The sequence below is a fragment of the Ceratotherium simum genome, chromosome 31 (assembly GCF_057802395.1).
Source record: "Ceratotherium simum simum isolate JZ-2026a chromosome 31, ASM5780239v1, whole genome shotgun sequence".
Classification (NCBI taxonomy): Eukaryota; Metazoa; Chordata; class Mammalia; order Perissodactyla; family Rhinocerotidae; genus Ceratotherium; species Ceratotherium simum.
The window spans coordinates 21418887-21444582 of record NC_141930.1 but is presented as its reverse complement, the minus strand read 5'-3'; the positions used below and the strand labels follow the sequence as shown (position 1 = coordinate 21444582).

The window sequence follows — 25696 nt, the reverse complement described above, 5'->3', positions numbered from 1 at the left end:
ATTCAAATAAATGAAGATGTGGTATGAAGCAGGTACTCACAAATGAATGTCTAACTAACAGCAAATCACAAATGCCAGCATTTTCATTTTCATAGACGAGAAAATAGCGCTCAGGGAGATTTAGTAACATGTCCAAGGTCACATACTGATTTGTGACTGAAACAGGATTCCAATTCCAATTCCATTCATGCATTCACCCATTCATTCATGCATTTATTTAAAATTTATTGAGATCCAGATACTTGGTCGGAGATTTTTGCTCTTGAGATATAAAGATGTAAAGAAATCGTATCATTATGGATAGTGATAAAGAAGAGATGTGAACACAATGGAAGTGAAGCAGAAAGTGGAATCTGCTTCAGTCGGCCTGGAGTTATCAGCAAGAGTACTTTGGGGTGGTGACATCTGGTCTTTTCATATATCAGTGTTGTCCAACCTTACCTGATTAAAAGACTTAGGATGCTGGTTAAAAGTACAGATTCTTGCCTGATTCTGATTCATAGGTGGGACCTAAAGTCTCTATTTTTGACAAGGGCCTCAAGTGATTCTTATAAAAAGGCACACTGAGGAACACAGTCATACTATGGTCTGTCTCTCAAAACTGGCAGACTTTGGAGAGTTTCTAGCCCCACCCCTCACCAGCATTTATCGTTGAGAAAGCTGAAGAAAATCAGGAGAGGTTAAGGGCCAAGGTCGTGCTGCCATTTTTAGTGCCAGAGCCTTGACAAGAAGTCACTCCCTGTGCCCTGTTCTCTTCTTTACACCGTACTGATTTCTGCTCACAGGAGTGCTGTTTTAAGACTTCTAACTAGAAGTATTACGCAGATAGTACTCAATAATAACATCTAATAAGCCTTTCCTTTTCAAGAATACACATGAAGTTTAGATGATCCTACAAATTTTAACACCTATTTATTGTCTTCTAGAAAACAATAAATAATTAGACATTAAAGTTTATAGGATCATCTACACTTTCCTCCTCACCTCATCATTCTTCTCTGTGTGTGTGTGTATGTATGTATGTGTGTAGCTTTCTTAGATGAACTTCTCACATGTTATTTCCGGTAACTTAGCATCACAAATTAAATTCAATTTGGTACAAGATTTAGGATAATTTTTTGAATTACTCTTTGAATTCAATTTTTTGAATATTTTGAATAATTTTCAACTTAATCCTAGAAACAGGATAAATGCTTTTTGGTTTTATAATTTTAAAACATAACAAGTTTTTAATATACATAAATATATATGTGCTATGATTTTTTTCTAGAAATAAATCATGTGGCTTGAATTTTATTCACTCTATTTCTCCTTGATTTATTTAATAAGGTGGGCCAATCTAGGAACGAGGGTAAAGCTGGAAGTGGATACTCATTCTGGTCAGATCCCAAAGCTGCATCTACAAAGTAAACTGGATTTTTTTTTTCCTTAGGGAGAGCAAAAAGGACTCAACTGGATTTGGGCATATTTTGTGACACCTGCTTTGCCATAGCAGCTTAATTAAATAAAATTGCCAGCATCTGCCTGACAAATAATTGAAAAAACGAGTCAATTCTCTTATTTTCCAAAAGATATAATTTTAGGCAAAGCTGTGTATTTTCACAGGTGGTGATTCATACTGTTCTCCTTTCACTAAATAAAAGGATTTTGCTGAATACCTTTAGGGTTATTTTAAATTAATCACTAAAATTCAGAGAATGTATAAAAGGCTCAGTTTGTAAAACAATTTTTAGAGAATATTTTGTATTTTTTTCTACCCATTTTCTACATTCATCAAAATCTAAGTGGAAAGACAAAACTATACTCAGCCATGACAGCATGAGCTATGGCCATTGGCCCACTGAAGTAGAGGCTGCATGCACGTTAGAGTTTTAGTCTACAATTCATCACAAATACACACATACTCCCTCTCCCTGTCTTTCTCCATCTCTTCTTGAGGGTGAGGCTATGGGAAGAAACAATGAGATTGATTTCAAAGAAAAGGAATAAAAGCTAAATGTGGAAAAATTGGTTCTGGTTAGCAACTAATTATTAATATATATATATTTTAAATAAGCAATTGTTGCATATAAGTTCTTTTAAATCATTACTGCTTTGTTTAAAGCAATTTGTTTGTAGATAAAATTCTCACTCTTTTCAAGGCTCTTTACACTGCAGGATCTGTATTTTCTCTTTCTCGTTCTTATTTTAATTTTCTTCAACATCGAGGCATTGTGTTTTACATACTATCTCTCTGTGTAAGATGTGGATTGCTTTAAAAGTAGATATTTTGATTTTCTGGATTTTACTTTTCAAGTGGGTTTGGAAGTACTAATAACCCTGGAGATGTTAGCTGGCTTTCCAACTTTTAATCTTCAGTATAAACAATTTAGGCTAAGTTTTCCAAAATTAATATTAATTTAAACCATCTGTCCACCATCTGCTAATGTGAGATGCAAAACCAGAGTTTCTTTGTAATCTTTAATCAGACAGTTAGGAAAACACATATACATTCATAAAATGAATTTAAATTTCTTAACAAAGGAAATCTGAAAAGTTATTCTGAAAGCCATGTATTCTTGGAGTAAAATTAACTTTTGCTCCAGTTTGATTTTATGTAAACGAATGCCAAGTGTCAATGGGCAAGTTGCCTAGTTCACAAAGATCACAAGGTAGAAACAATATCCTTTGGCATATTTTCAAAAGAGAGAAGAATGCTGTCAGCAATTGATACAAAATATTGATTTAAAGAATTTCAGAGTTTGCATTTGTCTAAAATATAAATTTCAAAATGGGGCTCACTTCTGCAAAAACAATATACGTGTATACATATATAAAATCATCGTTTTAAACAGTAAATTTGAAATTGGATCAAAATTTTTAATGTCTCCTTTGCCAATAATTTCATTCTCTTCTCTTTTTGGGAGCTGACTAGGCCTTAAGATATTAACTTTAGCATTACTGTACAACCTGCACATGATCCTTTACTAACTCAGCCGCCTTTTCACTTCCTTCAACATTACTTCTTTTAGGAAGGTGAAGCTACATCATGCAAAGTATGTCAGTAAATGTTAAAAAAAAAAAACTGACCTAATAGGTCATTCACCCTGATATCTTATACACAAGAAGTTTTACATCCGGATCATTATAAATTGAATTTTGATGTTTTCATTTCAGATATTTGGTGCTGTAGAGAGACACACCCAGGGGAATTCAGAACAACTGTTTGGAATACAAATGCCCACTCAAGGAATATGAGATAAATTTGAATTTAAAAAAAATTTTCCGTAATTATAAGCTTTTAATCTCCATGTTTAGCTGGTTCTTCAACAGAATTTTTAAATCTCAAGCCAGAAATATTAGTTGGAAGAGTGGAATATGAACCAACTCTTACTTTATGGGGTTGACCACATTCCATACTCCCCCTCTTATTAGGGAGATTTCACTAGCTGGTGACAATGATGTGCAGTGGTGCTTCACTGGGGTGACATCTAGGGAAAATGATTCCGCTGCACCACCACACAAAACCAATTAGAGAACTATTTTCTGCGACAGGTCATGAATTTATGTGGTTTCTCATGAAAAGATGTACCTTTTAATTTCTTTATTAAGATGACATCCATGTCCCTTGCGACTTTTTGGGATGACAATCATTTGCTCATCATCCAAGAACATACACTCACTGAAATCACATTATGGGACAAGGGTGGAAGACTCTGTTCCTCATTTCACATTTTCCAAATGAGCTATTTTGCAAACTGATCATTAGAACCACATACATTAACAAGACTTCTTGACAGGAATTTATTCAAACTCTAGTAAGAAGCCAAAGGGAAGTAGTGGTACATATTCAACGGTGGTTGTCTATTGTTGGGTTCAAAAACACAACTACGGTCAAATTATTTAGACATTAGAAATCCAGCAAGCTTCTCAGTATCTGAGATTAAGATATCAAGTGTCAGCAGAAATTGGTTGTTTTTTGAAAAGTGAATAAAATTATTCAAATCTGCCACAAGTTTCTGCTTAATCATTTTAGGTTATTTTTGTATAATGTATCAACAAGGAAAACTGAAAATTTCAATAATGTGTTCAATCTACTCATTACAACATAAGGTTTAATTTTTTAAAGTAAGAGTGACTTTTTTTTAAAGTGAAGAACATAGTTTTGTATTATGAAGCCAAAAGCTCACTTAGAATAGAAGCACCAGCTATGGCCTTTATTTGTATTACAGTAAGTATTTTATTAGCTCTAAGGTTTTGGGATTTTCCTCATGAAATATTTATTGTGACTCAATCAGTGCTGAGCTCTGGACTAAATGCTGGCAATAGAAGGGCTAGAGAATAATGAAGGGAAATAGACAACTGAATTAGCAAGAAATTCACAATTTATTAAATGCTGTGATACTGGGAGTAATTGGAGCCTGGAGAAGAGGCATTGAACCTAACAGGGGAGGGGAAACGATCAGTGAAGGCTTTTGGGAGGAAGGGATATGTGACTATGGCCTCAAAAGATGAGTCCATGTCAGACATCTTTTGAGGATGACTCAAAAAGAGAACAGCATTCTGGCAGAAAGAACAGGGAGAGAAAACACAGAGGCACAACAGGGCATGGTGTGTGAGGGGGAAATTTCAAACAACTTAGTGCATTAATGGTACATTAAACACAAGGCGAGCAGTAGCAAGAGACAAGGCTGGAGAGGCAAGTGGAGCCCAGATTTTGGGGAGCCTTGTGAAGATTACATTATATACTACAATTTCTCTATTTTTAAGATGTATGATTTTTTTATTGCAATTTTTCTGAAATCAGAGTGTATACAATTACTGTCGAAGGAGACTTATCAGCTGCCAGGCAAAGGAGTAAGTTGCAGTGAAATGAATACTGCCTGTTCATGGGAGAACTCAACCACGCTGACATTTCATCCACTTGAATCATTTTTTTCTCCCAATTACATTAAAATGGTAGTACTGAAATGAAGTTGCTCTATGTACAAAACGTCACTTCAAAGTAATTACAGTATGAAGAAATTAGCTGAACTTTTTAGGAATAGAACATAAAATTCCAGGGCTGGATAGAGGAAGATAGAGGGGGTTTAGCAAAGAAAGAGGCATGTGTAAAGATGACCCAGATAATGAATACTAAGAGTCAGTGTCAAGAGAGTGAAGGAATAGAGTGTTTCTAGAAGGAATGAGGGATCAGCACTGTCAAACCAGCTAGATAGGTCTAGTCAGGTGAGGGCCCATTAACGACCTCAGCAAAGCAGAAGGCTGGTTACGGTCAGGAGGTCTCTAGGAGACAAGCAACTAGTGGCAGCAAATGTAGGTAACTCTTGAAAAATCTGGATGTAAAAGAGAAAAAAAAAGTGAAAAATAACTATAAGGAGAATATAGGAGAATCTTAAGCATGATTATAAGCTAAGGGTAAGGACCCAAGAAAAAAATGAAGACATATGTGTGAGAGGAATAAAAAATGAAATGCCAGCCCAGAGGAGGAAGGAAGTGAGGGTCATGGGGACATGTAAATGGGTATCTTGAACATTCTTTGAAATTGAAGAAAAGGTGGTAAGGACAGTTATGAGACATGGGTACATTCGGTCGATTTGTGGGGATCTGAGTGAGATCATATCTGATGTCTTCAGTTTTCTAAGGAAGGAGAGTGACCTGTGTTATCAGAGCGCAGTGAGAGATGGGGAGCTGGAACATAGCCTTTTCCTGCCCTCCCACCAGCACACCCAACCAGAAGTCAGAGGGCAAAGGGGTATGTATAATCTAGTCTATAGAGATCAGCCTTCCGGGATATCCACAGGACAGACAAAAGAGAAGAGAAGGAATACTTAGCCCAGGTGATAAGCTGATGCAGAAGACTGTGTGCAAAGATGACTACGATAAATTCCTTCTCTCTCTCTACATGTGCTCCTTTGCAATGTGACTTTGCCACCCCATCCAGGAAGACGTGGACTCTATTTCCCTGCTCTTGAATCTGAGGCAGGCTGTGACTTGCTCTGACTAATAGAATGTGCTAAAATTGAGGTTTTGTAATATCTGAGCCTGGGCCTCTAGAGGCCTTGCAGCATTTCCTCTCACCCTCTTGAAACACTAGCTACCATGTAAGGACGTCTTCTTGAGGATGAAACATCATGTGGTGAAGGAGGCCCAGCCAGCCATGTATGGAGGCCATCTTGGACTGTCTTGCCCCAGCCAAGCAGCCTGATGACTCAAGCCACACAAGTTACCCAGGCAAGATCAGTTGTTGTTTTAAGGCATTAAATTTGGGGGAGGTTTTTTATGCAGCAATAGATAGCTGATATAGCTGGATAGCATGGGCTTAAAGGAGGATGAGCTAAGAACATTTCGGCTTCTCTACTCAGCCCTATAATGTTGGGATATGTAGTAATATTGCTGTGTTTCTTTTTTTTCTTGTTTCGTAAACATTTTATTGAAGTTAGAAGCATAACAAACATTTTTAAATTAAAAATACATTCTAAATCAGTGGTTGCTAGGGGCTCAGGGGAAGGGGAAGAGGAATGAGTATGCGGAACACGGGAATTTTAGGGCAGTGAAACTATTCTGTATGATACTGCAATGGTGGATACATGACATTATACATTTGTCAAAACCCAAATGACTGTACAACACAAAGAGTGGACTCTAATGTAAACTACAGACTTTTAATAATGTATCAACATTGGCTCATCAGTTGTAATAAATGTACCACAGTAATATAAGATGTTAATAATAGGAGAAACTATGATCAGGGGAAAGAGGGTATATATATAGTACTACAGATAGTACCGTCTGTACTATCTGATCAATTATCTGTAAACCTAAAACTGCTCTACAAAATAAAGTCCATTAATACATTCTATTTTTTTTTTTAACTATTCTTAAAAGCAAATCAAACCAAACCAAACCATAGAGTTCTGTACTATCATTCGCTTCATAATGATGTTTGGGTCAACAACAGACCACATATATGATGGTGGTTCCATAAGATTGGTATCATATAGCCTAGGTGTGTAGTAGGCTATACCATCTAGGTTTCTTTAAGTACACACTATGATGTTCATACAATGACAAAATCACCTAACAACTCATTTCTCAGAACATATCCTTGTTATTAAGCGATGCATGACTGTAATTTGTTTTTTAATGTGAGGACTGCTATACTCAAAAATATAGCTTCCTTTTGTATTAGCTCTACAAATAAAAAAAATATAAAATTATGCAATATTTTGCTTAGAGAAAAATATGACATTAAAGAATAAATAAGAAATTATGGCATATGTAAGGTACTTATAGAAGTGCTGCTTACCCGCAAGGAGAATGGTGAAAATGTCACCATGTTGCTTTTGAAGAGTTTTCAAGAAACCTAATGCATCTTTTTGTAATTTCAGGGACTCTCCAAGGTAAGGAAGCCAGCCTTTTATCAATGGAGGCTCACCAGGTCTCCTATAAGGAAAAAAAAAGGAAGAAAAATAAAAAATAAATAATTCTTATTTTAATGTGTGTGGGTTATTAATCTAGTCTAGAAGTGGATTGGATGAATTGCACTGCTTCTTTGAATTCTCTTATTCAATGATTCTTATATAATTACACACATGTATTTATTGAGCCTCCACTATGTGTGGCTCTGGGGTAGACAGTTCAATTCACAGCTTTTGGAGATCAACTTTTTAAAGAAATTTTGTCTTATGAGGCCCACATGGCTGGCTGAAATGACAGATGCATTCAGTAAACATCTTGTGTGAGAGCTCTTGCTGCGCTCGGGGTGTTAGATGTCAGGTAGTTTAGTTGCCAAAGTGAAGCTCTTTGTTATCAGATGTCACTTAGACTGGAATTACATAACTGGAAGAGAGACAATAATCTTGAAGAATCTTTTATGCTATAGAGAACAATTAAAACCTCAACATTATTTCCATGAAGTATATTTTGATATATTCTTTTATGAAGCTTTTTATTAAAACTACAAACGAACAGGAATATTTGCTAAATTTTACAAGGCAATTTTTAACAGATGAAGCATATTCAAGGAAATACCGAAACACTATGAATTAAAAAACAAGTTTCTTCTTTTTTGACCTCTAATCCTAGCAAAACTGGACTTCAAAATTTCTTCCTAGTCATCTATTTGGTGAACTCTGATTTAAAGTAAAAAAAATTAAAAAATCCAAAGCCATTTTATCCTAGAAAGGATTAAAACAAATATTCAAGAGAACTCTGATGATTCTCTATCCCATCTGTGAAGATGACTTATACTACATGCAATGCAACCCATTTTGATTAATCACAAGATATTACTAGCTCAGATCTAATCAAAGACCAAGATTATGATTATTCTCAGCATGGACTTTTATGTAGCTAGATTAACCCTATCAGAAGCTTTTCTTTTCCCACAACCCAAAGTGGCAGAATTAAACTTAAAAAATAAACATCGGATCCGTCAGGGGAAAAGGACAAACCAAACAAAATAAATCCGAGATGTGATATAAATAAAGGAAATAGGTATCAAAACTTTGCTTTCTGTTTTTAGAAGACAATTTACCTTTATACTAATTTACAGTGTATTGTAAATTAGCATGCTGTTGTTTAACCACTTATACTTAGAAATAGGAAGACAGGAAACAGCATAGAAATGTGCATCTTATTCTTCAGGCTTTTCCCCATTATTTTCTTGAATGCAACCTTTAGCAATGGAGACTTGCTTTTTTGAGGAATATAAAAGTGTACCAAGAAAATATTGTAATGGTCAATTTTATATCCAAAGATTAAACAAGAAGAGACCATACATATGACTGTGGAGTAGGATCCCCAAGTTAGAAACTGCTGTAGCCCGAGTTCTACTAAGCAATGACTCTCAAAATTGGCAAGTGATCTAGTTCACGAAATTTCCTTTCAAAATATTCACTCTCTTCCTTGGTCTACTTTTACTCTGTTTTGTTCACTGTTGCTTGAACATTGCATTGTGACAAAGATTTTGAAAGACTTTTTGTCATATTCTAATTTAATGCAACTAATTTCATCCTCTATGCTGTCATTTGGTCAAAAGCTGTCATCCTTCACAGAGTTTCCACAGCAGGGGGTGGGGGTAAGCTGGAGATTAGAAATCCACTGGGAATATTAACTTCCCCTTCAGAGTTAGGTAAACACCTTAAGATGCCATTTTATTGTTATAAAGATGAGAGGGTCCTCATTTCTTACAGTTGTGCTCATTTTGGCAGCAATAAGCTTAAAACTATTAAACACCATGTGACAACTATGCATATTTTCAGAAAAAAATATAGTGCTAGTTCAACTTATGACCCATCGAAGACAGGTAACAGAAATCTGTCTTCATCAGGATATTTGTAAAAATTATTTAGGGAGGAAAGATATCACCATAATGATCCAGAAAGGCCTGCTGACACCTGACACAGTGCAAATAATGCTATTTGTCTCTCTCACGCCCTGTGACTTTGAAAAGGAAATACCACTGCCCACTGCTCAGTGAGGGGATAGGATGCTTAATGCTTGTTGGGGATGGCCAAGTTCCAAAGCTTAAAAAGAACAGGTCCTGAAGCAACGCTAGATAACTTAAAAGAAAAAAACCAAAAAACTATGATCCATACCCCCTCTTATTCTCACTCAAACAATATGCACTTCCTCAAATATCCTTTTTACTATTTAAAAGACGACAAGAACACATCTTGAAGTTTATGCAAAGTGTCAAATATGGTCCAAATTTATCTGAAAGCAAATAGTGGAGAAGAATCTAAATACATAAAATAGCTATAAAATAAAAAAGACATTTAAGACATTTTTCTTTGGTTCAAAAGAAGCATATAAAATTTAAAAGAGTGGACCAATATAGAATACTTGGTTTCTAATGATATTTGAAGTTCATCATTAAGCTACACCTTTAGTTAAATAAATGGGTAAAAAATTTGGCTAGTGACCTGTCACACATTGTTCCCCTAGACATTTAAAGTTCAGCACTTTCCACGGAGATCTATACTTGTCAAGTTAATTTCTTCTTTTCTATTTTTCCTGTGATCATGCTAGGCTAGGAGTCCAAATTATTGTAACAACCTCCTAAGTAAGTGGTGAGCAACCTTTATACGTGTACATCAATTCAGAGAAAATAAAATTATGTGTTGATTAAAAGTGTTTAAAGACATAATATACTTGTATCAGGTCACCTAATATCTGTAGCAGTGCCTTAATAGTTTTTTATTTTTCCTATTTAGTAAATATTTTCTTCTGTATGTGGTTAAAATTACAGAAACTACACAACTGATGTGCATTGCAGTATCTGACCTTTTGAACAAACTTTCTTATTGAGTGTGGAACTTTTGAAGCTGTTCTCTTTTACCTTTCCTTAACTTACTTTGGAAGCTACTTAATTGGAAAATGTAATTTGCCTCGGAGTGATTCTTCAAACTGTATTCTTGAATCATTCTCTATTCTTCCGTTCTTCCTTGGCTCTAATGGCCGCACGAGAATAACTAAAAATGTTCCCACAACTCTTGAGAGTTGAGAATCAATATGCTCTTCAGGATATGGGGAGAGGGGACCTTACTGCAGGGCTATGGATGGGAGATCCCAAAAGAGGAGGAGTGGGTGGAGGACACGGCTGAGTCATGGCATACTAGCAGCCTCAGTGAGAGCCCAGGTGGGGCCAAGGAAGCACAGAACCACATGCATTACTTTGCTGGGAAACTAGGTGGGAGTTACAACCCACTGAGGGCACTTCAGTAGTGGATGCAAACGGGAGGGACCACGCACAAAGCTCTAGCCAGGAGGCAACCCCAGAAAGCCAAAGATGACCAGCATGAACATTTGCACAACAGGACTCACCAGAGCAATACGAAGGAAGGAGAAGGGAGAATCCTAAATCTCATTTAACATTTATACAAAAGAGATTAAGTTTTAAATCAGAAGTTACTAAATTATTTTCCACTGGGAATATTGAGTGTTTTCTGCCCTCAGCAGAAATAGGGGCTTATGAGAAATTTGAGTTCAGTTATAGAGAAATAAAATTACATTTCTGCACATCTGACTCATACTACGAAATTTAAAATCCAGTACACTAGCTATGTAGATGCTCAGTTTCTTCACGTGAGAATGAGAATAATAATATCAACCTTAGAGGTTGACCAACCAGGTTGAGGTAGAGCATTAGAAAGTAGCTGGTACACAGAGCAGGATTAATTTTCACTGTTACTCACATACCATAAGCAGTTGCATGTAAGTGGTTTTGCTCACCCATTCTCTGCCTGAACAGTTTCACTTGTCAACCCTCCCTGCTTATCTATACCTTTCATGGAGTTGCTCAGATTTGAAGAAAGGACCTCTCCATCCTTTGAATTATTGGCTAAATGAAGTTGTTAAATGCTCAGATACATATGGACTTGATAACTTCAGGTGAGCAGGCAAAAAGATGCTATGCAAAGAGCTGATCTTCGCAGGGAAAGAACTATCTTTATGTAGAAGAACAGCTTCAATGGGTATTTTTGGTTATGATGAGGTTCTCTGGGCATGGCCTGGTATAAGAGATAATGAAACCTCCCTGCACAAACTGCAAACAGGAATTTGGGGGTTTGGGATTAATGAACAAAAGAAACGAAGAGAGAAAGTGGAAGAATAGGGAACAAAATAGTGAGGTTGCATCATGGTAAGTTGCGACTCTGTGACAAGGGCAGTGACGGGACTAACGGCACGATGGGTGTGGGTTGCCTATAGGAACAGACATGATCAGTTTTTTTTTTGTTTTTTTTTTTGTGAGAAGGATTAGCCCTGAGCTGACATCTGTTGTCAATCCTCCTCTTTTCGCTGAGGAAGATTGGCCCTGGGCTAACACCCGTGCCCATCTTCCTCTACTTTATACGTGGGACACCTGCCACAGCATAGCTTGATAAGCAGTGTGCAGGTGTGTGTCCAGGATCTGAACCTGTGAACCCCGGGCCACCGAAGCAGAGCATGCAAAGTTATTTAACCACTACGCCACTAGGCCGGCCCCCAGACATGACCAATCTTCAATTCTCAGAAGTTGTTTGCTGGCCTTGGAGCCACATGGCCTTTTTCACCTCAAAACATTCAGTAAAAGTATATTATATACACCACACAAGCTTATGTCAGTGGTAGTTGAAAAAGTAGAGGGATTAGGGCAGTGTCTAGCTGAGGAACTTTATGGAGTGAAGTAAAAGGATCAAGGACTGCATGTGTAATGGGCAAAACATAGAGGGGAGACTGGGAACCTGAGAACACCAGCTCCTTAGCTTCATAAAGAATCATGTGGGTATTGAAAGGGGACCTTGGACTTCCCATCCCATGTGGGATAGAAATTTCAGACATGTTTATTGAAAGTATTTGTATAAATAAAAGTACTTGGACGTCCAAGGCTATAGTGACTCAGCAATTGGAGAACCTGGGTTAGCTGAAGAGCTGCTATCTGAGATAGGTGAGGGATAGAAAGGATTCCAGTCAAGTTCTGTTTCTCTATAGCTCTTTGACTTGATAAGCCCTACTTTGGCACCTTGCAAATCACAAATCTTCAATAAATGTCTATTGTTTGAGAAAGAAAATACAAATCTAGATATGTTTACAGACAGTATCTGATTTTATCATTCTAATTTGTGATTAATTAATTATTAATCAATTATCAGCCATTTAGGAAAACTAAGGAAAAAAAAAACTGACAAAATTTCATCCAGGACTTTCAGTTTCTGGTCTGGCATGTAAGGAGCTTGGAAGACATCACTCCCATCTTCACCACAAGAAAAAAGCTGAACAAACTGCAAATCAACAACTGTTCTTGGATTCGTCAGAGAACTGATGTCACAAGGTAAATTGCTGCCCTGAAAGCTAGAGAGACAGGTGAATACAGAGAATCATAGCTTACTGGGAGCAGAAGCTGCTGCTGGAGCCGTTAGGTGTAGGCACTCTTAAAGGATAATTGACTAATTGCTAGAGACTAAGCAAGGTCTAATTGGTGACATAAAAACTCCTAGGGGCCTAGCCTTATGAAGACTTTCACAGTGCTCACACAAGGAGAAATGGATCATCTGAGTATGTATGTATCTACCAAAGAAACTGAATCAATAATTTATAATCTTCCAAAGCAGAAGGTGCCAGGTCCAGATGATATCATGGGTGATTTTTATCAAATGCTTAAGGAAGAAATGATACCAATTCTCTACAATCTAGTCCAGAAAATAGAAGCAGAGGGAACACTTCCTAACTCATTATTACCCTAATACCACAACCAGACAGACATCACAAGAAAGGAAAATTATGGATCAATATCTCTCATAAACATAGATGTAAAACTCTTCAACAAAATAATAGTAAATTGAATCCAACAATGTATAGAAAGAATAATATGATGAACAAGTGGAGTTTATTCTAGGTATGCAAGGCTGGCTCAACATTTGAAAATCAATTAATGTAATTAATGTAATCCATTACCTCAAAGGAATAAAGAAAAGTCATCTGATCATATAAATAGATACAGAAAAAACTTTGACAAAATCCAATATCTATTCATGATAAAACTCTCAGCAAACTAGGAATAGAGAAGAACTTTCTCAACTTGATAAAGAACATCTATAAAAATCCCTACAGCTAACATCACATTTAATAGTGAGAAACTAGAAACTTTCCTCCTAAGATTTGGAAAAAGGCAAAGATGCCCCTCTCACGAGTCCTATTCACATTGTACTGGAAGTCCTAGCTAATGCAATAAGACAAGAAAAGGAAATAAAAAGTAGACAGATTGAGAAGGAAGAATTAAAACAGTCTTTTTTTGCAGATGACATGATTGTCCATATAGAAAATCTCAAAGAATCAACAACAACAAAAAAACCCTTCTGGAACTAATAAGCGATTATAGCAAAGTATCAAGATACAAGGTTAACACACAAAAGTAAATCACTTTTCTATATGCCAGCAATGAAGGAGTGGAATCTGAAATAAAAAACATAATACCATTTATATTGGCACCCATAAAAACGAAATAGGTATAAATCTAACAAAATATGTACAAAATCTATATGAGGAAGACTAGAAAACTGTGATGAAGAAATCAAAGATGATCTAAATAAATGGAGAGATAGTCCATGTACATGGATAGGAGGATTCAATATTGTCAAGATGTCAGTTCTTCTCAACTTGATCTATAGATTCAATGCAATCCCAATCAAAACCCCAGAAAGTTATTTTGTGGACATTGACACACTGATTGTAAAGTTTATATGAAAAGGGAAAAGACCCAGAATAGTCAACATAATATTGAAGGGGAAGAACAAAATGGGAAGTTGACACTACCTGACTTCAAGATTTACTATTAAAGCTACAGTAATTAAGACAGTGTGGTATTGGTGAAAGAATAGACAAAATAGATCAATGGTACAGAAGAGAGAGCCCAGAAATAGACCTACACAAATATAGTCAATTGATCTTTGACAAAGGAGCAAAAGATCTTTTCATTGGAGAAAGGATAATCTTTTCAACAAATAGTGCTAGAACAACTGAACATCTACTTGCAAAAATATGAATCTAGACACAGTTCTTATACTTTTCACAAAAATTAACTCAAAATGGATCAGAGACCTAATTGTAAAATGCAAAACTATAAAACTCCTACCAGATAACATAGGAAAAATTCTACGGAGTTGGTGATGACAATTTAGATAAAACATCAAAACTACAATCCATGAAAGAAAAAAAATTCATTAAAATTAAAAAATTCTGCTCTGCAAAATACACTGTTAAGAGAATGAAAGTCAAAGCTGCAGACTAGGAGAAAAATCTTTGCAAAACACACATCTGATAAAGGACTGGTATCCACCATATAAAAATAACTCTTAAAAGTCAACAATAAGAAAAAAAATTAAAAATAGGCCAAAGATTTGAACAGACACCTTACTAAGGAAGATATACAGATGGCAAACAAGCATACAAAAAGGTGCTCCACGTCACATGTCATCAGGGAATTGCAAATTAAAACGAGATACCACTACACACCTATGAGAATGGCTAAACTCAAAACACTGACAGCCTGAAATCCTAGCAAGGATGTGGAGCAACAGGAACTCTCACTGCTGGTGGGAATGCAACATGGCACAGCTACTTTGGAAGACAGTTAGGCAGCTTCCCGCAAAACTAAACATGCTCTCACTATATGACCCAGCAATTGTGATCCTTGGTATTTACCCAAATGAGTTGAAAATTTGTGTCTACACAAAAACCTGCACACAAACATTTACAGCAGATTCATTCATAATTGCCAGAACTTAGGAACCATCAAGATGTCCTTCAACTGGTGAATGGATAAACAAACTGTGGTAAATCCATATAGTGGAATATTATTTAACTATAAAAAGAAATGAGCTAACATGCCACAAATAGACTTGGAGGAACCTTAACTACATACTGCTAAGCGAAAGCAGCCAATCTGAAAAGGCTACATACTGTATGATTACAACTACGTGACATTTTGGAAAAGGCAAAACTATTGTTAAAAGATCAGTAGTTGCCAGTTGTTTAGGGAGAGGTGTTCAATTGCCTAGTGGATCATGGCAGCATGAAAGAGGCCCCAGGCGAATTCTAGCAGAGAGTAACCCCTGTGTAGTACTGCAAGTGTATTGTCCATATACCTAAAGGCAGAAAATCTGTTGTCGGATGCAGACTTGAACATCAAAGTTGCAGACTTTGGCTTCAGCGATGAACTCACCTTCGGCAATAAGTTGGATACCTTGTGTGGTAGCCCCCTTATGCTGCCCCGGAACTCTTTCCAGGGCCAAAAGTCACCATGGACGTGTGGAGCCTGAGAGTCATCTTTTACATGCTGGTCAACATATCCCTGCCTTTAGATGGACAGAACTTAAAGGAGCAGGGGGAACGGGTACTGAGTGGAATATACCATATTCCCTTCTACTTGTCCAGAGTGTGAAAACTTTCTCAAGAAATTTCTCATCCTCAATTCCAGCAAGAGAAGCACTTTAGAGAAACTCATGCAAGTTCCAGGGATGAGTGGTCTCATGAAATGAGGAACTAAACTCTTACACAGAGCCACCCCTGACTACAAGGACCCCCGTGGACTGAGTTGATGGTGTCCACGGGCTCCACAGTGTGAAGACGGGTGGGGAGAAGCAATGATACAATGTGAAGGCTGTGAAGATTGTCCGCCCTGAGTCCTCATCCACAGACAGAGACACCATGGGGTGCTGAATGACACTCACCTCACAGAGTCCATCAATATTTACTTGTCAGAGAAATTTGTTCACGGTATACCTTTAAGTAAATAAAGCAGTTAAGTAACCACAGGCACAACAGCATAATATTATTTTTCTAGGGGCCGGGCCCGTGGTGTAGTGGTTAAGTGCGCGTGCTCCGCTGCTGGCAGCCCGGCTTCGGATCCCGGGCATGCACTGAGGCACTGCTTGTCAGGCCATGCTGTGGCAGCGTCCCATATAAAGCGGAGGAAGATGGGCACCGATGTTAGCCCAGGGCCAGTCTTCCTCAGCAAAAAGAGGAGGATTGGCAACGGATGTTAGCTCAGGGCTGATCATCCTCATACACACACAAAATATATTATTTTTTTAAAAAACAAGGGTATATCAATGGGAAGAGAAAGGACTGGTATACTTTAAGATGTTAATGGTCATTATTTCCGGGTGTTGAGATTACAGGGATTTGGCTGTTGGTATCTTCTAATTTGCGTGACACGAACATTCTGTTTTTGAAGAATACTTGTCATGTATTTTGTAGAACATCCTTCAATTTGGGTTGTCTGATGTTTTCTCACGATTAGATTGAGGTTATAACATTTTTGGAAGGCATCTCACAGAAGTGATGTGCCCTTCTTGGTGCATTGTTGTTTTTGAAAATTTTTAAAAATGCTATTTTAGTGTTAAAATGAAAGCCATGTACAGAAGGCACTGTCTTCCGAAAAGTAGTTGATGGCAAAAAATACACTCTACAAATGAATCAAAGGCTGATTCTAAAAATGAGTGCGACATTCCTAAGGCGGGTGAGTGGAGACAGAGCTGAGATTCGCCATAAGGACAAGCAGAACCCACCCCACCCACACTCTGAAAATGAAGAGCGCCACTGGGGGGGGTCAGACTCTGCAGCTGTACAAAGTACGGACACATGGTACCACCCGGGATACTCTGTTACTTCCACCAGGGTCCAGGTGACATGCTAACGAGGCAGGCAGAGTTGGTTTCTGTAACAGCCACAAGGAGGAGGAGTGCTCTTCATAACTGGAGGTACAGCTGCTGGACTGTGATAACTGGGGTCCCTGACTGTCTCTTCAAGGCTCCACTGCGAGGAAGAAGCCTTGTAGCACAGAGCACACTGTCCCCACGCCCTCACAAAACCCCAGTGCATCTCATGTGTACAGTTAGGGAACAGGTTAATTGCTTTCCCCTGTATATGATAAATCATATATTCTTGAGGACACTCGACTCATATGTTGACCATAAATGATCTGCTTAATATTTGTTTACCACAAGAATCAGACCCACTGTAATCTCTTTTCGGGATGAACATTAATCCAACTCTGTCTAGAAAAATTACACAATTCATTACCATAAGTAATCTCTATTGTACCCTGTGCTTAACCTTCATTTTTCCGCCATCCTGTAATCTTGCAAATCCACTGGTGCTGTGTGATTGGCGTCTGGTGGTCACACAACCTCTGCCTCACAAAGAATAAATGAAAATCCCTGGATAAAAACGCCACTTTTCAGTCTATCAATGATTCAACTCTCTGCTTTTTAGTAACTTTTGAACCACTCTAGAAAGGTCTGTTAACATTGTGAGTCATAAACAAGGTCTTTACCTTTGAAATGTTTTGGCTCTATCGGGATGGCAGTTGACCTATAACTTGATTTAATTTCCCAGTAGCAAAGATATCATAGTTCAAGCACTTTTGATCAAAGTATTAAATGTAATGGCAATGTAAAAGCAAGCAATACTGAATGGTCGCAAATTTCTTCATTACTTGCATGGAATCAGAGCAAACCCAATATGAACATGACTAAATATATCTTCACACCCTAAAGCATAACTCTTTAAGCCATATTTCAGTTGAATCTTTAGCTGGCAGTTCATGTATGCAATTGCGTGATCTGAACAAAGCTTTGTCTGGAGAATGTGCCTTGTAAACTCGATTCCATTAGCAGATTTATACTAATGCCTTGATCAAGTGAGTGATTTGTAAATGCTTCTTTGGGTAAGAAGCCAAACAATATCCATGTAGGATTTCACTCAGAGAAGTCTATGATGGAGCTTTTATTTTTTTCAGTTGGGAGGGATGTCCAGGTTGGCACTATGGAAATAACGTCATGGCATATTTTTAAAAAACTATCATTTAAACCTTAATTGAGTCTCAAGCAGGCCCCACAATGACCACAGCACTGGAGTACTGCTTCTCTATGAACTTGACCCTGGCTTGGTAGAGTATAAGTCAAGCCTTCATTTGTTCTTATGTGCATCGTTGCAATAGCCTCTTGATTAATCTTGCCACACTGTGAGGCTCAGATCCCAGATTCTCTCAACTACCACCAGCTTGGTGATTTTGGCCAATTCACTCAACCTATCCTTGCCTCAGCTTCCTCATCTGTAAAATGGATATACTACTGTACTTCCCCATGTGAAAATTAAATAAGTTGATGCATGTAAAGAACTGAAGGCAATGACTTGCACACGGTAAGCACTCAAAATGTTAGCTGCTATGATTATTATTATTGTTATTATCTTCACATTGCTACCTGAGATCATCTAAAACACAAATCTAATCATGGCATTCTCCTGATTTCTCTTTCCTAAGAGTTTTCAATAGAGTATCAATTTTTAAGATTTTTTTTTCGTTTGCTTGCATACTTCCTTTATTTGCTTAATTTAGATTTTAGTTTAGGGCTGCCATCTATGATCTGCTAGTGTGGGGATGGGGCACCAGAATTCACCTTCCTACTTTAAAAGAAACCATAACTTTTCAGGCTTCGTATTCTCTGAGCAAACACAATCAAAGAACAAAACTGCCTCAGAAGAGCACTGGATCTTAGGAGAGAGCCAGTCAAGAATGTTTAAACGGCCTAGACAATTCTAAAAGAGGGAAATCAATTCATAATTGAAAGTTATTTCAACTCCTTAATTAAAATAGAAAACCATACAACTGAATTTGTAATTTCTGAGATGATCAGTTGCTAATTTACTTTACAGATGGGATTTGATTGGACTCCATGATATCCAGAGATATCAATTCCATTAACTCATCATTTCTTACATTTCATTAAATCATTTGATTTTGAAATGTTTAATCAAAAATCAGAACCCACGGTTTTGTGAAAACTAAATTATAACAAGAGGACAAGCCCAGAAAGCCTTGGTAATGACAATATAGAGCTCAATGCCAACAATATATAAATGTATAGTCAAGTTATCAAATGACATTTCATCAACCCAAGCCAATGAAGAAACAAAGTTCCAAATTCTGAAGGCCAACCCTAAAATAATCAAGCACAGCTGATCAGAACCATAGGAAAGGCAATTCAAGGGTTTTCTGGTTTGCTGAAGTGGGAAATTAATGAAAAGCCTGAGGACCATATGTTACATCTGCTTCATAATGCAATAACTCATAACCATATTTTAATATTGAATAAACTGTATCTTTACATTTGTAACACAGCACATGGCACTGGGAAAAGCAACGTCTTGATCTTGCCATGCGGTAGAGCGCTTTTTGAAAGGGAAAAGAACCATTCTTCTCCAAAGATTGGTTCCTAATTTTGGATGGTGATTTTAAGTCACTGCATAAAAGGAGTCAATGACTACTTCAGGAAATCGATCATGATTAATATTAGAATGTGGGATACAAAAGACATGGCACCATATTCATATACAGAAATCACTAAGGTTTGCAAATTCTAAAGTTCTATTAAAGATACCTTTTACATATTTTAAACAGAATTCTTGCATGTTCCTTGCTCATGCTACTTCCTCTTTGTGCACCCTCCCACTTATTTTGTGAAATCAATTTTCAGTGTTTATACCATCATCATTATTTAGGCAGTGTTCAGTTGCTTTGTTTTTGTGTTTGCCTTGTTTTCTATGGACCCATCACTAAGTCTTATCAATCTCTTTCAGTACTCTCTAAAATCTCTCTCAATATGGTCGGACATATGGTCCTGTAATTTTCATATAGCTCCTCTCCTATTCTCCATCAAATTTTCTTTTGCTCTATTTAAGAAGAGACTTGCTTGATTTTATCCCTTTCACAGATTATTTTATTTCTACTCTTAGATTTCTAGTTTCCAGGAGTTCTTCTGTGCTCTCTGATTATACCTTATACAAATTGCATTCCATTCTTGTTCTATGAGTGCAAATTCCTCTCTTATCTCTCTAAGACTATTAAATATAGTTTAGAGGGATTTTTTTTTCTGTCCCCGAATTGTCTGTTTCTTCCACGTCTCTTTTTTTTTTTTTCTGTTTCTTTATTATGGATTCTCTTTTTCATGATGGAAGCCTTCCTTGATGTTTTAAGTTCCTGAACTTTCTTTCACATTTGAAAACATGGCTGTGTGTGTGTCTTGTGTCAGTGGGGCTGGTGGATTTCACCATATCGTGATTGGAAGGGGACCTAGTCATTTTAACAAGCTACCTCTCTTTGCTAGCTAAATGGATGAGGCTATATCTTTTTATGAATTTTAATTTTGCTTTAGGGACTTTGGTAATGGAACATAGTATACAAATATATCTAAATACATTTCCTATAAAGAGTTAACATTAACCAATTTTGAATTCATGTTAATTATAATTTTTTAGAGATTACTGCCAAAGTCATTTGGAATAACGTTTGTAGATAAACAATTTTAGAGCTCATTTCTATTTACGGAGGTGAGAATAGATAGAAGACATTATCACAAAATGGAAGGTTGGCATTAGAAGTCAGAAAAGAGGCAAAGATGATGGGTTCTGTAGTTATCCAAGTTATCAGTTAAAGTTCTAGTGTGGAGTAAGAGAGTTTATTATTTCACAAAATTACTCCAACACTCCCACAAGTGATATTAACTTGTTTCACGGGCTGGGAGGATTAGGGAGAACTGGCAGCGAGAACTGATATATACCTCTTTTTCATTAGAGGAAGTGTGTGTGTGTGTGTGTGTGTGTGTGTGTGTGTGTGCGCGCGCGCGCACACCAATGTATCCATATTTTAAACTAGGATTTGGACAAAATGATACCAACGTCAATAAAACATAAATTCTTTCCACAGACCACCCTTCAGAAGGCAGATGTCTCAACTTCCAGTAGAATAAAGTAGTAAAAAACGAAGGACTCTGGCATCTCTCTCCTATTTCCTCAGATACTTCTTCATCCTTCCTCAGAAATACCTGGATTTTGACAGAACTCTTATGCACCTAAAGAAGGTGTTTTCTCTTCTCCACAAACAGAGCACAAACTAAGAAAACAGAAACCACTATTAGATTTATAAATGACCATTCTACCACTTTGAAAGCTTACCAGTAAGTCTTCAAAATATTCATTTAATGGTTATTAAGGACCATTTAAAATTCATTCTGCATCTTTCCTAGAATTAAAATTTCCATTCCGTTATTTTCAGAGGGCTTTATTTCACAGCATGAATATGAAAGAAACAAGAAGTTTAGATAGATAGATAGATAGATAGATAGATAGATAGATAGATAGATAGACAGACAGACAGATAGATAGATAGATAGATAGATAATAGATAGATGCTTATGGCAGGGAAAGTCCTCTTAAAACTAGGGACATATATATTAAATGTCTTATAACTCTATAATAAGCAGACAATCCCATAAAAAATGGGCAAAAGACTTGAATAAACATTTCACCAAAGAAGATATACAAATGGCCAATAAGCACATGAAAAGATGCTCAATATCATTAATCTTTAGGGGAATGCTAATTAAAAACTAAAATGAGATACTACTACTCAATTGTTAGAATGGAGAAAATAAAAAGGAATGACTATACCAAGTGTTGGCAAGGATGAGGAGGAACTGAAATTCTCAAAATAATACAATCACTTTGGAAAAGACTTTAGCAGTTTCTCATAATGTTACACGCACATTAATTACATGACTCAACCTAGCTATCCCTACCCAAGAGACATGAAAACATATGTCCCCACAAAGACTTGTATGTGAATCTTTTGTAGGTGCATTAATCACGATAGTCAAAAACTAGAAACAATTCAAATGTCTATCAACTAGCGAATGGATAATGCTAGCATGATTCTACTTATATAAAATTTCCAGAAAAGATAAAAATAGAAGCAGAAGGCAGATCAGTTCTCCCTTGAAATTGACGGTAGGAGCAGGGATTAAATGCAAACAGGCATAAGGAAACTTTTTAGATGAAGGAAGTGTTCCAAACTAGATTGTGGTGATGGTTGCACAACTGTATCAATTTACTAAAACTCATCAAACTGTACACTTAAACTGAATGGATTTCATGGTATATAAGGCATATCTCAATGAGGCTGCTGAAAAAATACTTAGGCATATTATATGATTAATTTCATATTTCAATTATCAGTTATCAGTTATTTCAAATATCAATTATCAGAAATATATCATGCCAAAAATTATATTTAAATTTCTGGTATTAGGTAAAGAAAATGCAAGGATCACTTAACAGAATGTAAGCATTAGGTTTAAACTTAGATATTGTTGGCAATTTTCATACCATTTCCAAATATAAAGAAATATATTTTTATTTTCATATTTTCTAAACAAAAATCTCTCTTTACTGATTTCGCTGAAAAATCTATATGACTTCTGAAAAATTCCCTAAGTAGAACAGGGTCCTGACACTGGAAGAGATTTGGGAGACACATCACGTGTTTTACAAATAAGGAAACAGAATGAGAGAAGTAGAAGAACTTGCCCAAAGTTGAACAGCAACAAAGCAGCAGAAAAGATCAGAGACCAGGTCTCCTGACTCCCAATCCAATGATTTGTCTTCTCTGTCCCACACTATCCAAGGAAAGATAGGCACATGTCAGGGTTAAGGGAGCCCTGACTTCCTGAAATCAGATTTTTCTCTTTTCTGATATGTTTTGCCCTTGCAATGAGCCCAGAAGTGATAATTCTATAAAGTAAATAAACACAAGATGTTATCTCCCATAGGGCAATTTCTGTTTGTGGCTAAATGAGCCAAGATGAAGAAACACTTCAAATAAAAGACTCAGCTGGAGTAACACAGCAAAGTGGCTGCTTAGCCTGAAAGGGAGCCTGGCACATAGCCACTGTGGTTCATAAACTATAATGTAATAACCTTGTATGAAAAAATATCTAATCTCCATATTCAACACTGGTTACCTGAATGAGCCATGTGAGAGCTAATCTTTGGAAACAACATTAATTCTCTGGAAACAAAATGAGCCACTTGATACCAGCCAGTGTGGTAGCTAAAGGGTTTCAAATTCTACATCCCGTGGATACTTTTTCTCCATCTCCAGATTCTAAGAGGTATTTCTAGAAACTTCTTAAATTGAATCTTAGTCTAGTTTAACATCTGTTTTGTTGTTTTTTTTAAAAAATCACGCCTCGTTGATAAAAATATAATACAGGGTCAAAATTAGGCACTGAAGCAAAAGAAAAGATGAGGACACCTGAGCCTCAGAAAGTTTTAGTGGTCAATACCACCAACTCAAAAAGCTGCACTATTTGTAGCAAAGTGATGGAGACTAAAACATTCGTGGCATCAAAGTTCTTAGAGTTTAGAACCAGCAATATTTACCCAAAAAGGCTCAGGCAAACTAATTCTTACCAAAATCTCAGTAAAGCCCTGCAAACAAGAAATATGAGGACTTGATATTCCTTAAACGTAAATTTGTAAGGAAATAGCTTAAGAGCTGTTGTTAATTGCAGTAGTGTTCAAAATATCCACTGTTCCTCCCTGTAGGGGCATTATTCATTGGCGCCCCACTGATGCCAGGCTTAGCTATGTGACTTTTTTTAGCCTATGAACTGTGAGCAGTGATGCATGCCACTTCTAAGCAGAAGCTTTGTGAACCATCTTATGGCTCCACTATGTTCTCTTCCTATTGTCAAAAGTCAAAAGAACATTCAACATTAAAGATTCTCTTTAAATCTGGAACTTGGAATGAAGGCAATAACTCACGAAGAACCTATAGATTGAACAAGAAATAAATCTTTCAGTTGTAAGCCACTGAGTTATTTGTTACTGCAGTGTAACCTAGCCAAAGATGACTGATAGGAGAGTTAAACAAAAAGAGATTTGCTTTGATTAGTGAACTACATGGTACTTTGCAGACCTCAAATTACTCTGCCTAGACCCAATGTTTTGCAAACATTTTTGATCTAATGGGTACAATGTGTACATATATATGTATAGTTATATGGATATGTAGATACAATTAAAAGTAATGAAACAATACTTACTCTTACTATGTGTGATGTACTCCAATATTTTCTCCTCTATTTTATCTTTTTAAATGTTTCTTGGAACCCATTAAATCCATTTCAAGTCCCACTAACGGGTCACAACCTATTATTCTATTTTCATTTTTTCCTCCCAAATTTTAATGCAATAGTACTTGTCTCTGGATTCATCATAGAATTACCAAGAATATTTTTTTGAATATACTGCTCCCCTATCTCAGACATGGCAATTTATTATTATGGGCTGGAAATCATTATTTTAATATCTGAGAATTGCTCAGTTACTTTCTCAGAGAAAGGCAAGAAAATGAGTGACTATTGCCCAGTACAGCTAAGGCCTGCTGATGATGCATTTGAAGAGATCTGTCCTTGGGAAAATCAGCAGGATTTTAACCTCTTGTTGAATACCCAAATTACAGTTAGCTATAGAACAGTTTAAAATGAGTTGTTGTAACAATACATTTAATTATCAACTTTCATATAAATTATTTGGATATATATTTGTTTTATACTAATATGCATGCTTTCATTCCTGAAAATCTGTCACCTTAATTTGGCTTCCCAGTCATAGAAGATCTTGAAATTGTCTACTATCTGGCCACAGGTCCTTTTAGATGCCAATGATTTCAAATGAATTTTGGCTACTTGTAGCAATCTCAGTTAGCTGGGTCACCCATTAATCAATGGATCAATCAATTCATTAATTCAAACAATTACTCTGTACTCAATTTGTGTCAGGCACTGTTCTAAGTGACAAGGACACAAGGACAAATAAGAGACACAAGATCTTCCCTGTGAGAGTTCAGTGTTGATGGAACCGGGTGTTAGGTATATACAAAAAGATAACTAAGACACACCGTAAGGACTGTAATGATAGGAGTTATTATGGGTGATGTGCTCTACTTTGTAACTCACTTCTTAGTTTGATTTAGTTTTTCCAGGAACCTTCTGTAATTCATTTTTGCTTGTCATCACACTCTGTTGAATTGAACACCCTAGTCTATGCATCTGCTCCTCTTCCCTGTGTATCTGGTCTCCATATACCCTCACCAAAGGAATACTGTTACTCAACAGAAATACAATGATACTTAATCATTGTACCAGTCCTAGCAACGTAAAATTATGCTCAAATCCCCACGCAAACATGCGACTCCCAGAGTGGATTATTCACAGTCCGGCAGGATGTACTCACATCCTTTCTCAACACGTCATTAACACATTAACTTCTGTGCCTGTTAAGCAGTGTTTCAATAGCCTCTCCCTCATTGCTATCTCTGTATCTTTGC

The 25696-nt window shown here is 36.7% G+C and overlaps 1 protein-coding gene across 1 annotated transcript in view; it reads right to left on the bottom strand.

The window, feature by feature from the left end:
• Window positions 1–25696, bottom strand: part of CYP7B1 (cytochrome P450 family 7 subfamily B member 1) — a 173808-nt gene that overhangs the window by 26047 nt on the left and 122065 nt on the right. The window contains exon 2 of the mRNA XM_004435764.3: window positions 7289–7425. Within this exon, the coding sequence (XP_004435821.1) occupies window positions 7289–7425 (137 nt within the window). The remainder of the gene's footprint in view (window positions 1–7288; window positions 7426–25696) is intronic.